The sequence below is a fragment of the Notolepis coatsorum genome, assembly GCF_963971535.1.
Source record: "Notolepis coatsorum genome assembly, chromosome: 17".
Taxonomy (NCBI): domain Eukaryota; kingdom Metazoa; phylum Chordata; class Actinopteri; order Aulopiformes; family Paralepididae; genus Notolepis; species Notolepis coatsorum.
In genome coordinates this window covers 16,443,791-16,458,070 of record NC_140181.1, presented here as the reverse complement: position 1 = coordinate 16,458,070, position 14,280 = coordinate 16,443,791, and the positions used below count along the sequence as shown (strand labels likewise).

General features: G+C 46.6%; 1 protein-coding gene across 1 annotated transcript in view; it reads right to left on the bottom strand.

The window, feature by feature from the left end:
* dnmt3bb.1 (DNA (cytosine-5-)-methyltransferase 3 beta, duplicate b.1) overlaps positions 1-14,280 on the bottom strand; it is a gene marked incomplete at its 5' end in the record, with an annotated part of 68,868 nt that overhangs the window by 10,366 nt on the left and 44,222 nt on the right. Inside the window, 4 exons of the mRNA XM_084333352.1 lie at positions 403-551; positions 1,448-1,538; positions 9,820-9,965; positions 12,987-13,071. Coding sequence (XP_084189478.1) covers positions 403-551; positions 1,448-1,538; positions 9,820-9,965; positions 12,987-13,071 — 471 coding nt within the window. The remainder of the gene's footprint in view (positions 1-402; positions 552-1,447; positions 1,539-9,819; positions 9,966-12,986; positions 13,072-14,280) is intronic.

Here is a 14,280-nt window from a genome sequence, read left to right as displayed (position 1 = left end):
GACCACTAGGAGCTGCCCAGTACAACCACAGTCTGACCACTGTTGACCACTAGGAGCTGCCCAGTACAACCACAGTCTGACACTGTTGACCACTAGGAGCTGCCCAGTACAACCACAGTCTGACACTGTTGACCACTAGGAGCTGCCCAGTACAACCACAGTCTGACACTGTTGACCACTAGGAGCTGCCCAGTACAACCACAGTCTGACACCGTTGGCCACTGAGCAAAGTTGGGGGTTAAGTGCCTTGCTCAAGGGCACTTCAGCGGTTGGTATTGACTAGGGTACGGGAGAGAGTTATTCATTCACAGATCTTTCCTGCCGGTCCGGGGTATCGAACCTTCAGGCCACCGCTGCCCCTGTATTGGCTGAATGTATTTGTTTGGCCAATCAGCTACTGACCTCCAGGAAGCGTGAGATGTCTCTCTTGTCATTGACGCCCATGGCGACCACGTTCTCAAACATCCAGAAGAAAGGACGTTCCTCTCCCTCTTTAGGCCTGGCCTCGCTCAGCAGCCGGTAGAACTCGAAGAACAACCTGCCTGTACCCTCTGAGAGAGGGGGGGGGGGGGGGGGAGTGGGGGGTAGAGGGAGGGGGGGGGGAATCAGAGTAGGGGGTAGGAGGGAGATAGAAAGAGAGGGGTAGATGGAGAAAAAGAGAGACAGAGTGAGGAGTAGAAGGAGGGAGAAAGAAAGAGAGTGGGGTAGAGGGAGAGGGGGAGTCAGAGTGGGGGTAGAAGGAGGGAGAAAAAAAGAGAGAGGGTAGAGGGAGAGGGGGGAGAGAGTCAGAGTGTGGGGTAGAAGGAGGGAGAAAGAAAGAGAGAGAGGGGTAGAGGGAGAGGGGGGAGAGAGTCAGAGTGTGGGGTAGAAGGAGGGAGAAAGAAAGAGAGAGCGGGGTAGAGGGAGAGGGGGGAGAGAGTCAGAGTGTGGGGTAGAAGGAGGGAGAAAGAAAGAGAGAGAGAGGGGTAGAGGGAGAGGGGGAAGAGAGAGAGTCAGAGTGTGGGGTAGAAGGAGGGAGAAAGAAAGAGAGAGGGTTAGAGAGAGGGGGGGTTAGAAAGAGAGAGGGGGGGGGTTTAGAGAGATAGTCAGAGTGGGGGGTAGAAGGAGGAAGAGAGCGAGAGAGGGGAAAGAGAGGGGGTGTTAGATAGAGAGACAGAGTGGGGGTAGAGAGGGGGAAAGAGTGAGAGAGGGGAAAGAGAGGGGGGAGAGAGGGAGGGGGTTCGAGTGAGAGGGTGGGTTCAAGAGAGGGAGGGGGAGAGAGTGAGACAGAGAGAGATTTAGACATTTAGTCTATTACTGCATACAACTAAAATGTGGTTCATTTTGACATACAGTATACAAACGTATCTTTCGATACTACTACACCAATTAGACATTTAAATAAACACTAGACTTCAAGAGTGCAGAGAGGCGGGCTCTAGCTCTGTTCCGTTTGTGAACCACCTACCGTAGAGTCCCTTCCTGGCGGGGTTGACGATGGACAGGTCATTACAAGGGCTTCCGCCAATCACCAGGTCAAATGGACCCCACTCTTCAATCTGAGGGAGACAAGAGCACCACCCACTGTTAGACTCGGGAGAGCAGCGCTAGAGAGTTTGACTGTTTTGACCCATCACCTGCACCTTGTGTCGACCGTTTACCTTTACTCATAGTATATACTCAGATTCAATGTTTTAATTTATTGCCTATATTTATTGTAAAGTATATGATCACCGATATCTGCACCTTGTTTACACTGGTTATTCCTCTCTCTCTTTTCATAGTCAGGTTTAATTTTATTGCCTATATCTGTGCTTTTCTTCTATAACCCTGCCCATATAACCTGTACCTCCCCTCCCCCATGGTGCTATGACTCCCGAAATTCCCCAAGGGGATCAATAAAGGAATATCTTATCTTATCTTATCTTATCTTAACATGTATGTAACGTGAAGAGCATGACCAGGGGCAGTGTAAGAAACATGTACATGTATGTAACGTGAAGAGCATGCCCAGGGGCAGAGTAAGAAACCCATCTCTGGGCTCACCTTCCCTCACAAGCTGTGACTCATATATATTTGGGTAAAACATCTCATGGTTCAGGGCTCGGGGCCCTGGGTAGTCAGTTCCCACGCTCAGAGTGGAATCCTTCTTACCTCGAATGTCACGAGTGGGATAAACCCACGATATCACAAGTGCATGAATTAATGAATGATGGCAATGTATACAGCACTCATCTAACGCTAGGCCACAAACTACACTACAGTGGTCCATGCAGAGCAGGTCACATAGAAGTTAAGTCACTGCACTGCATGCCTTCCAGCATCTGTTACCATCTGCTCCTCCTTTGGCTTTTTGCTCTCTCTCTCTCTCTCTCTCTCTCTCTCTCTCTCTCTCTCTCTCTCTCTATCTCTCTCTCTATCTCTCTCTCACACACACACATCAGCACAAGAGAACATCCTAGTACAGGAGCCTATATATCAACACCCCGCCCCCCCGCCCCATCACCACCAACATTTAGCCCAACATGCTCCCTCCCCAAACTCCTTCATAGCTACTACCAATCCCCATAGTAGAGCCTTTTGACTGAACACAAAGAGAAAGGAAGAGAGGGAGAGACAGAGAGGAAGAGAGAGAGGGGGAGAGACAGAGAGAGAGAGAGAGAGAGAGAGGGGGAGAGACAGAGAGGAAGAGAAAGAGGGGAGAGACAGAGAGGAAGAGAAAGGGAGAGAGAGGGGGGAGAGACAGAGAGGAAGAGAAAGGGAGAGAGAGGGGGGGAGACAGAGAGGAAGAGAAAGAGAAAGGAAGAGAGCTAGAAAGGAAGAGACTGAGAGAGAGAGAGAGAGAGAGAGAGAGAGAGAGAGAGAGAGAGAGAGAGAGAGAGAGAGAGAGAGAGAGAGAGAGAGAGAGAGAAGGAGGGGACAGGGGGGGTACTCTTACATAACTGCTCACACACACATACACAGTGCGTGACAAAGGAGTGAAAGGGTTTCTTTGGGGATTTAGTGAGACTGAAGCTGTTCTTTGTCCAAGAGCCCTCATCACATCACTGCAGCTGGCTTGTGTGTGTGTGTGTGAGAGAGAGAGAGAGAGAGAGAGAGAGAGAGAGAGTGTGTGTCCATGAGGGAGTGAGAAAGAGTGAGAGAGAGTATGCTAGTAATGAGCTTCTGTGTGTGCACCGGCTTGCTGAACTGGTCGAACCACTGTCTAGTCTTTTTTTTTAAACTTTATTTTTTAGCGTTTATCGCTTTTCTGGTCAAGCATGACCGACAGAACAGGTTGAAAATGGGATGTAGAGCAGGGGAAGACATTCTGAGAAGTGACGGCGGGTCCGGGAATCGAACTCGTGTCCCCCAGATCCGTGACGAGCAAGGTTTTCCCCGACGCAGAAATAGCGCCGAGATATGCGGTGAGCTACGGGAGCTCCCCACCACCGTCTAGTCTTGGTCTAAAACAGGGGTCTCAAACTCGCGGCCCGCGGGATGATATTTTGCGGCCCCCTACTTGACATCAAAGTTTAGTGTTAATGCGGCCCGCGCGCAACTTGTTGCCGAGTCGTTGCGCGAGTTCGAAGTTTTATTTATTTGATCACTTGTAGGCTATCATAGCGCAGGCTCATGACAGCAACGTTATGTTAGTGACTTGGTTGAAACGTGATTCCGGAGTGATATCAAGTAAAGTGGAAGGCAAATGCATCCTAACAGGCTGCACTGCCACTGTCTGTCTGTGTACGGGTCTGGTCCAATCACATTCAGCGTCCCGTCAGAGTTCCTCCCCCCCACCCACAGTCTGCGAATCAGAGGCAGAGTAGGGCGGGTCTTCACGGAATGCGTGTCGTCTCTTCAGTCCGAGTCAGAGCAGAGAGTTGACAGCGCATCTACAGTAGCCTCGCTCCCAGTTTTTGTTAAACGGAGTGCGTTGCGGTGGCGATTGAATGGAACTCGGTTGACTCAGATCATCTTTAGCCTCGTAGGCATATTTATTTCTCAGGGGGGGCGAAATGCGGTCGTGGTGCCGCTATATATATATCAACAACAATCAATAACAAATAATAGACCGGAACAGGAATGCGAAGGAGACGTCAGTGACGTCACGTACTGGACATACTACATCGCCCTCTGTAGAACACAAATGAGTAAGGGCGCACATAATAATAATACATTTAACAGTTTTATCTCCGTGACATAAATGTAGCTAGTTTCGCCAGCAGGCAGCAGAAAAATAAGCCATTCTCTCTCTCTGATGCATACATAATAAAATAATGTATGACTGAAGTGATGGAGACCATGTTTGAAGGTAAACAAAAGCAAATCCCCCTCAGATCGCACAGCAACCAGAATAACTGAAATACTGGCTGGTGATTTGATTAAACAGCTTTGTGATAGAATAAAAAAAGATGCACAGTGCATTTCCATAGCTGCATGTGGATGAGTCCACTGACACCACTGAGAAGCCTATGTTCTGAAGAACCGTTCATGTTCTGAAGAACCGTTCATGTTCTGAAATGTTATTGCTAAATATTGAGAAGATTGGATCAGTTGTACTTTGGAATACTTGAAACTCTTTTTTTGTGGAATATTTGATGCGGCCCAGCCTCACCCAGACTCTACCTCCAGCGGCCCCCAGGTAAATTGAGTTTGAGACCCCTGGTCTAAAATGTCACGATTGCTTGTTGTGTTCGCAAGTGAAAGAACAACTTTAACCACACAGAGGCCACTCACATCTGGACCCTGTATACATCTGTATCTGTATATATAATGAACAGTCTGACCACACCCTTGCATTTACACCTGTGGTATTTATGTGTTCTCATCGTCTCTGTTGTGATTGGATGTAATTTCTCACGTGCGATATGCAAAGCTGAAGGCAAGTCAGCTGAAGGCAAGTCCACCGTTCATTCATGAAGCTGCCATGATGCCGTTTAGGTTCCTCCAAGAGTCAAAAAGTTGTTGTTCTTCCTGCTGAAATGTAGATGCCTTCTAGCCATTACGTCATCTCATACCCCCCCCCCCCCCGACACACCACAAACCGCCTCGGCCAGTCCTTCTTACCAGCGGCCATCAGGCTCCACAACAGTAAACTAAAACGTAGACGACACTTGTCTTAACTTATCATCATCATGAGTTATGCACGTCAAATTGATTGCATTTATTTTGGAGACCTATTTCAGAACCACAACCCGAGATGCGGCGCTTCTATGCGCCTGTGACTCGGGAACACTGCGTTCTGTCAAAGCGCACGCGCACTTGTACCGGCTTTGCTTGGTTCCGCGCCGGCAGAATGAAGGTTCTCATTTGGGGAAATGTTGCTGGATTTCTGTGTGAAAAGACTTGTGACAAGCCGTGTTTGTAGCTGTTGTGAACGTTACTACAGTGAATCATTCACTGTGAAAAGACTTGTGGGGGGTCGTGTTTGTAGCTGTTGTGAACGTTACTACAGTGATCACTACTATCATTAAACTATCATTACACCTGGGTAAAACAGAGTCCATTCTCTTCGGATCAAATAACAAACTCAGCAAGACCGACGGCTTCTCAGTTACAGTGGGTGACAATATTGTCACAAGGAAAGATGAAATTACCTACCTAGGTTGCGTTTATTCTTAACCCAAACGGTTCATGCGTTTTGCGAATCTGATTGGCCACTGATGTTTCTGGTCATGTGACATGTGCGCCCAATCGCGTGACGCGCCCATTTCCGCCTCGACCAGCAGTAAACCCTAACCCTAACCGTTCTATCGCCATGCTCTAAGACAAACTCTAACCGTAACCATCTTCGAAAGAGTGCCTAAGCTTAACCGGGGAAAGAACTTGCCGTCACACGATTGGTGCGACCAGAAACATCAGTGGCTAATCAGAGCGCAAAACGGGAACGCGGAAGCATGCACCGTTTGGGTTAAGAATACAGGCACCTAGGTTCCATCCTAGAGGAAAATCTTTACTGTGACAAAATGGCATCTAATGTAATCAAAAAAGTCAACCAACGAACTAGATTCTTGTACCGGATCTCCTCTCTGGTAAACAAGAATACCCGGAAGACTCTGGCAGGAGCACTCATTCAAGGGTACTACGACTATGCTTGCGCCTCATGGTACCAAAGCACCTCAAAGGCGCTAAAAACAAGACTACAAACATCACAAAACAAACTGGTCAGACTACTGCTTGACCTTACTCCTAGAATCCACCTCACCCCTGCCCACTTTGACTACCTAGGATGGCTTAGAGTAGACGACAGAGTACAGCAACTTGCAATGGGCCTGGTCTACAAGATACACTACACAACTAAGGTACCCATGTACATGTCAAAATACTTCCCAAAGGTCAGTGAATACCACGATCACAACACCAGAGGGAGCTCCACAAATCATGTTAAACAGAGATTCGGCTCAAACAAGGGACTAAACACGTTTCGCAATTATGCCACATCAATTTGGAACGCCCTACCTAAAGCTGTAAAGGAATGTGAATCACTACCCACTTTCAAAACCACTCTCAAAGAGCACCTACGGGAGACTGCAATTCGAAACTGGCCCTTGTAAATGTCCTAACCCAATAATACACGAGACCCTCTTCTTGGGACCAAGTAAGGTTTTGTCGATATTCCAATGTACAGTTTTGCTTGTACAGTTGTACAGTTTCCCCCACCCTGTCTACCCAATGTTAGCTACGGATTAACGTTGTGAACGTTACTACTACAGTGATCATTCACTGTGAAAAGACTTGTGGGGGGTCGTGTTTGAGTTGTCCAGTGAAGCCGAGTGTATGGCAAAGTTTAGAACGAGTCGCAACATGTTCCAGTCTTTCCCCGTTACAGAGGAATACCCTTTTGTCGTCCTTGGTGTCTGTCTTAAATAAGTCACTGCTGTGCTTTTTAACCCGGGTGCTCATGATCAGCGCTCCCTGCTTCACACTCTAACTCCAGTTACACATGTTCAAACCTGGAGAGTACAACCAGTACAAACACAGTCTGACACAGAGCAGCTTTCACTGGAGCAGTTTTGGTGCTTTGCTCAAGGGCAATTCAACAGTCGGTACTGAGGGAGGGGGCGTTATTCATTCACTTCCCTGCCCAGATCTTTGCTGCAGGTTCAGGGGATCAAACTAGCAACTATCCACCGTAACTTCCTTATATTGCTCCTGGATCTGAGTACAGGACTCTGTCTGTCATCCTTTTGGTACAAAATCTGATCACAAGGCATGCTGTGTGCAGTTACACCTTGGTCCAAATAATATTTTAATATCCATATTTAATAATGAATGTATGTATGTGTGTGTGTGAGAACATTTGCTTGTGCTCGCGTGTGCATGTGTTGACGCGAACGTACGTGTGCATGCAATGTGTATGCATGCATCCATGTCTAAGTATGTGCGTGCATGGCTGTGTGATCTTTGTGTGCGAGTGTGTGTGAGTGGGTGTGTGTGAGTGAGAGTGTGTGTGAGTGAGTGAGTGTGTGAGTGAGTGAGTGAGTGAGTGAGTGAGTGAGTGAGTGAGTGAGTGAGTGTGTGTGTGTGTGTGAGAGTGTGTGTGTGTGAGTGGGTGTGTGTGAGTGAGAGTGTGTGTGAGTGTGTGTGTGAGTGAGTGAGTGAGTGAGTGAGTGAGTGAGTGAGTGAGTGAGTGAGTGAGTGAGTGAGTGAGTGAGTGAGTGAGTGAGTGAGTGAGTGAGTGAGTGAGTGAGTGAGTGAGTGAGTGAGTGAGTGAGTGAGTGAGTGAGTGAGTGAGTGAGTGAGTGAGTGTGTGTGTGTGTGTGTGTGTGTGCATGGATGTGGGTGTCACTAACAAGAGTAAATGTTTGCACTGCAGCCGCTCAGACATTAAGGCACCGGAGACGATCAGCCTAACAGCCCATTAACGTGCCTGATGTTGGTACACAGGGACTGACAGGAGGGAGGGAGAGACAAGCAGGGGGTTGAAAGGAGAGAGACAAGTGGAGAGAGGGTTCAAGTGATGCCTATGGGTTACTTAAATCTCCACGTTATCCTCCCTGAAGAGGTGAAGTGTTCCTACCTGCCAGGCTGGTACATCCAGGGGGCGTTTTGAGGGGGAATGGGAGAGGCTGGATCTCTCTTGTTAGCACAAGTACATAATAGCAAGAGATGCCCTCCCCACCCGCGACTCATAATGCACCTCCAGACAATCTGTCAAATGAATTGACTTAACGATCATAGAGGTATATCCATAGCGGGAATAATGACAGCAACTGTACCACAAGAATTGGCCTGAGTTTAAAATCTGTAATAGAAAGGACAATTCAGCTTGAGCCTCAATAGCCTGCACTTTCAGACTTCCAGTCCAGACCCTCTGAGCCCCCCCCCCCCCCTGCTTGGGGCTCTGGGTTGTCAGTTCCAATCAATAGAATTGTGTTTCCCACATGCAGTCATGCAGAAGGACCTTTAGTAGTGCTCACTAGAGATGTGCTTATCATTTATAAATCTAGTGCTTACCAGAGATGTGCTTATCATTTATAAATCTAGTGCTTACCAGAGATGTGCTTATCATTTATAAATCTAGTGCTTACCAGAGATGTGGTTATCATTTGTCAGGAAATAATTCATTCAGTATGAATAACAAAAAAACTAAAAACAAAAAAACGACTACCAATGTCTTGGACAACTTATCGACTACCAATGTCTTGGACAACTTAACTACCAATGTCTTGGAGAACTTATCGACTACCAATGTCTTGGAGAACTTATCGACTACCAATGTCTTGGACAACTTATCGACTACCAATGTCTTGGAGAACTTATCGACTACCAATGTCTTGGACAACTTATCGACTACCAATGTGTTGGACAACTTATCGACTACCAATGTCTTGGAGAACTTATCGACTACCAATGTCTTGGAGAACTTATCGACTACCAATGTCTTGGACAACTTAACTACCAATGTGTTGGACAACTTATCGACTACCAATGTCTTGGTGAACGAAGACCAAAAACAAACTATTTTAGGGAAGAGGGAAATCTAGACTGTCCACCACTGAACTTGTTCAATCTTAAATCTAAACAAGGATCACAAGGTGTCATACTGTGAACCACCATTAGGGGCAGAGTGGCTAACCGAAAGTGAAGGGTGGCTCCTCTGTGGTGCTGGTGTACTGACCCATACGCCTTAACGAGCCACAAGTAGAGGGTCACAACAGAACGTCCTCCTCACTACACAACCTCTTCCTCACTACACAACCTCCTCCTCCTCACTACACAACCTCCTCCTCCTCACTACACAACCTCCTCCTCCTCACTACACCTCCTCCTCCTCCTCACTACACAACCTCCTCCTCCTCCTCACAACACAACCTCCTCCTCACAACACAACCTCCTCCTCCTCACAACACAACCTCCTCCTCCTCACAACACAACCTCCTCCTCCTCACTACACAACCTCCTCCTCCTCACTACACAACCTCCTCCTCCTCACAACACAACCTCCTCCTCACAACACAACCTCCTCCTCCTCACAACACAACCTCCTCCTCCTCACAACACAACCTCCTCCTCCTCACAACACAACCTCCTCCTCCTCACTACACAACCTCCTCCTCCTCACTACACAACCTCCTCCTCCTCACTACACAACCTCCTCCTCCTCACTACACAACCTCCTCCTCCTCACTACACAACCTCCTCCTCCTCACTACACAACCTCCTCCTCCTCACTACAGAATGACAGCGTTCAGGTTATACATCGGCAACATGTGCCATTAATACTTTTACTCAAGTAGAACTTTGAATGGAGGACCTTTAGTTTTGCCAGAGTACTTTTTCCTCAGGGTATTTCTACTTTTCTACGAGTAAAGGTTCTGCTGATCTCTGATCCCCCCCCCCCCCGTCTCTCCTTACGTTCTTCCTGGTGATGTTCCGCACATCGTGGACGTACTGGATCTTTCCTTCGTGTCGGACCACGCCCACCGAGATGGAGTCCTCACACACCTCGGACGCCACGTACTGGTCCACCGTGAAGCCCAGGTCCCTCAGCACCAGGTAGCCTACACACACACACACACACACACACACACACACACACACACACACACACACACACACACACACACACACACACACACACACACACACACACACACACACACACACACACACACACACACACACACACACACACACACACACACACACACACACACACACACACACACACACACACACACCCCGCATTTCATTGTATACTTGTATGCCGTGACAATTAAAACTCTTGACTTGACTTGACACACACACACACACACACACAGACACACGCACACACACACACACACACACACACACACACACACACACACACACACACACACACACACACACACACACACACACACACACACACACACACACACACACACACACACACACACACACACACACACACACACACACACACACACACACACACACACACACACCATCCAGATTACTGCCCTCAGTAAACAGGTATGCATTCTTTTTTTTTTATTATTTAATTTTAATTTAATTTTATATATATATATATATATTTTTTTTTATTTTAGGTTGGTATTTCCGTGATTTCTTATAATTTATTTAACAATAATTGTTTCTATTATTGTAATATGGCTGCGGGAATGTCAAGTTGAATTATAATTAGGGAAGGGAGGGGATTGAAGGATGTCTTTGTATTTTTGTCATGTGATATTGTCTGTATATATGTATGTTTGTGTAAAAGGAAAAAAAATGCAATCAAAAACATTGTTTAAAAAAAAAAACAGGTATGCATTCTCTCTGTGTCTAAAACTCTTTCTCTAACCAACAAAAACAACGACAGACATACAGACATTAGGGTCGGGGGTATCGAACTCTGTATACTTTTAAGAGTACTGACCGAATTACATCGGTACTACCGAGTACCGATTCATGCTAGATCAATCGGTACCAGATTTCGGTACCTTTACATGTTTAGTATACGAGTGTTAATATACTAGACTAGGGAGCCTTTTCCACAAATATATATATATATATTACTGTCCCGTCTCTTGGGTCTTTGGAAAGACCAGACAAGGTCAGAGGAGTTTGATAGTATTTACTGAGGATGGCCAGATAATGTTGATATTTAAATGTTTAAAAACATAATACATGCGATTTATTTAGTGTGGTGTGTTACAACAATAAATAACATAATCTTTTTTTTATTTTATTTTTTTGATCTTTTTCCCCCTCCATTTTCCTCCGATTTTCTCCCATCCCAATGTTAGTCGTTATGCCAATTCCCAATCCCCTTCCTGGTCGCTGCGCACGGTCTGGGAGAGTGGAGGCTATCACGTGCTTCCTCCAACACACGTCCAGCCAATCAACCGCTTCTTTTCACCTGGCAGCGCAGATTGTCATTGAGAGGGCGTAGCGTGTGGAAGGATCACACTATCCCACTCAAGTCCTATCCGCGCTTAGCAGGCGCCCCGACCGAACTGTAGGAGTCGCTGTTTACAACGACTTGGACCCACCCCGCCAGCTTCTCCCACCCTCTAATACTGCCAATTGTATTAGTGTGAACGGCCAGCCAAGCTGGTGACGACCCCGGAGCTGTGAGCTGGATTCGAACAGGCGAATCTAGCCGCTCCGGGGTTTGGTGATGAACGCAATCTCTGTTATGCCACCTGACCGCCCAATAACAGAATCTTCTAAACAAATAACAATGTTGAAATTGAGACGTTTGGACTTATTATTATTATTTATTTTTCTTTCTACTTTTTCTCCCCATTTTTCTATTTTTCTCCCGTCCCCAATTTCGTATTGTCCAATTCTCCCCTCCCCTGTCTCGAACGCTGTTAGACTATGCCTCCCACAAGCCGGCTGCAATGTGGACGAAGCCTTGTCATCACGTGTCCCCTCCGGTACTCGAGGAGGCAGCCGTCGCATCTTTTCACCTGCACAGCACGATCTCTCAGCGGCGGGGGTCTGCGTGGGAGGGACACGCCGCCCTCGTCGCTTCCTGATTCTATTATTATTATAATTCTTTTTTTTTTACAACTGAAATACATTTCTTGCTATTACAGAGAGAGTTAAGTACCAAAAAAAGGTACCGTTGGGTACCGATACCGAATTCCAGGAACTGGTACCAGTTCAAATGTGAACGGTACCCAACCCTAACAGATATACAGACAGACAGACACACACACACACTCACAGACACATATAGTACAAGCACACACACACGCACACGCACACACACACACACACACACACACACACACACACACACACACACACACACACACACACACACACACACACACACACACACACACACACACACACACACACACACACACACACACACACACACACACACACACACGTGTCCTGCGTGTACCGGTTCCGCAACAGTAAGTGACTTCCGGGTAGGCCTGATTGGCCCCGACAGGCACGTGACGCGGCAAACTCAGGACGCGCAACGAGGCTGCTGAGAGCTGTCGCGCGGAAATAGGCTGTCTATTGCCATTCTCTAACACAAACTCTAACCTTAACCAGCTCCTTAACAGCGCCTAAACTTAACCGTTCTAACCTTAACCAACTCCGAAACAATGCCTAACCTTAACCTTAACCTTAACCATGCCTAACCTTAACCATAGAAAGAATATTGCCATTCTCTAACACAAACTCTAACCTTAACCAGCTCCTTAACAGCGCCTAAACTTAACCGTTCTAACCTTAACCAACTCCGAAACAATGCCTAACCTTAACCTTAACCTTAACCATGCCTAACCTTAACCGGCGAAAGAATACATGTTAAAAAAAAATCACGTTAAAAAAAAAAAATTCGATGGGATTCGAACTCGTCAACAACGGACCGCAGGATCGCAGGACCGCTGCTCTGCGAGGTGAGCTAAAGCGCTGAATGAATGTCATAGCGGATTTGGACGGTTACATCATTCCGCAAGCTCTGCCGCGCGGCAGAGAAAGTTGCGCGTCACGTGCCTGTCGGGGCCAATCAGGCCTACCCCGGAAGTCACTTACTGTTGCGGAACAGTTACACGCATCCTCACCAGTGGCGATGCCGTCGAACAGGGAGAGGACTCTGATTGGCCGTCTCTGTTCTGCAGGGACTGCTGGGTAGATCTTTGGTTTCTCCTGGAAGACGTTAGGTGTTAGATAGATGAAGGGAGTGGAACCCTTCACCAGTATAGAGTGTTTGTTAATCAATTGTCTTTCCCACATACAGTAGGACCTTTTTAAATTCAGTGCTTGACAGACGTGCTTGTAATTTTTCAGGAAATCAACTCATCAACTAACAGTCCTGTTCGACCGAACTAACAATATTATACTCCACTCTATACTAAGATTATTTTATTGTCACACTCATTTTTTAAATGTACATACATTCAGAAAAACGTGAGATGTTTGTTTTTTCCCCGGCTCCTCAACTACACAACGGTACACAACATATATTCTATCTATACAAACTATTACTATAAATATAAACTATAACTATAAACTAAATAAGCTATAAATAACTATAAACAAAACCGCGAACTAAACATAATACACAACGTATATTATATCGAAACAAACTATACTATACTAACTATATAAATAAACTATGAACTAAAACTAGAAAACTAGCCTACACACTAAACATAAACATACTCAGCAGAAAGAACATAAAAGAAACTAACAATAATCTCATCTAAAATGATAATCTAATAAGGATAATGAAACCGGAAGTGTTAGATTGCTAGGAAACTCATAAATTATAATCTAACCTGAGAGAATCTGAAGAAATCCAATAATAATCAAATAAATGTATAAAACCAGAAGTGATATATATATATTCTTTTTTCTTTCTATAATTTTCTCCCATCTCCCAATTTAGTCGTTATGCCAATTCCCTTCCCGGTCGTTGCGTGCATTGCCCTACTGTTGGTCTGGGGAGGGTGTAGACTATCACATGCTGCCCTACTGTCGGTCTGGGGAGGGTGTAGACTATCACATGCTGCCCTACTGTCGGTCTGGGGAGGGTGTAGACTATCACATGCTGCCCTACTGTCGGTCTGGGGAGGGTGTAGACTATCACATGCTGCCCTACTGTCGGTCTGGGGAGGGTGTAGACTATCACATGCTGCCCTACTGTCGGTCTGGGGAGGGTATAGACTGCCACATGCTGCCCTACTGTCGGTCTGGGGAGGGTGTAGACTATCACATGCTGCCCTACTGTCGGTCTGGGGAGGGTATAGACTACCACATGCTGCCCTACTGTCGGTCTGGGGAGGGTGTAGACTATCACATGCTGCCCTACTGTCGGTCTGGGGAGGGTGTAGACTATCACATGCCTTCTCTGAT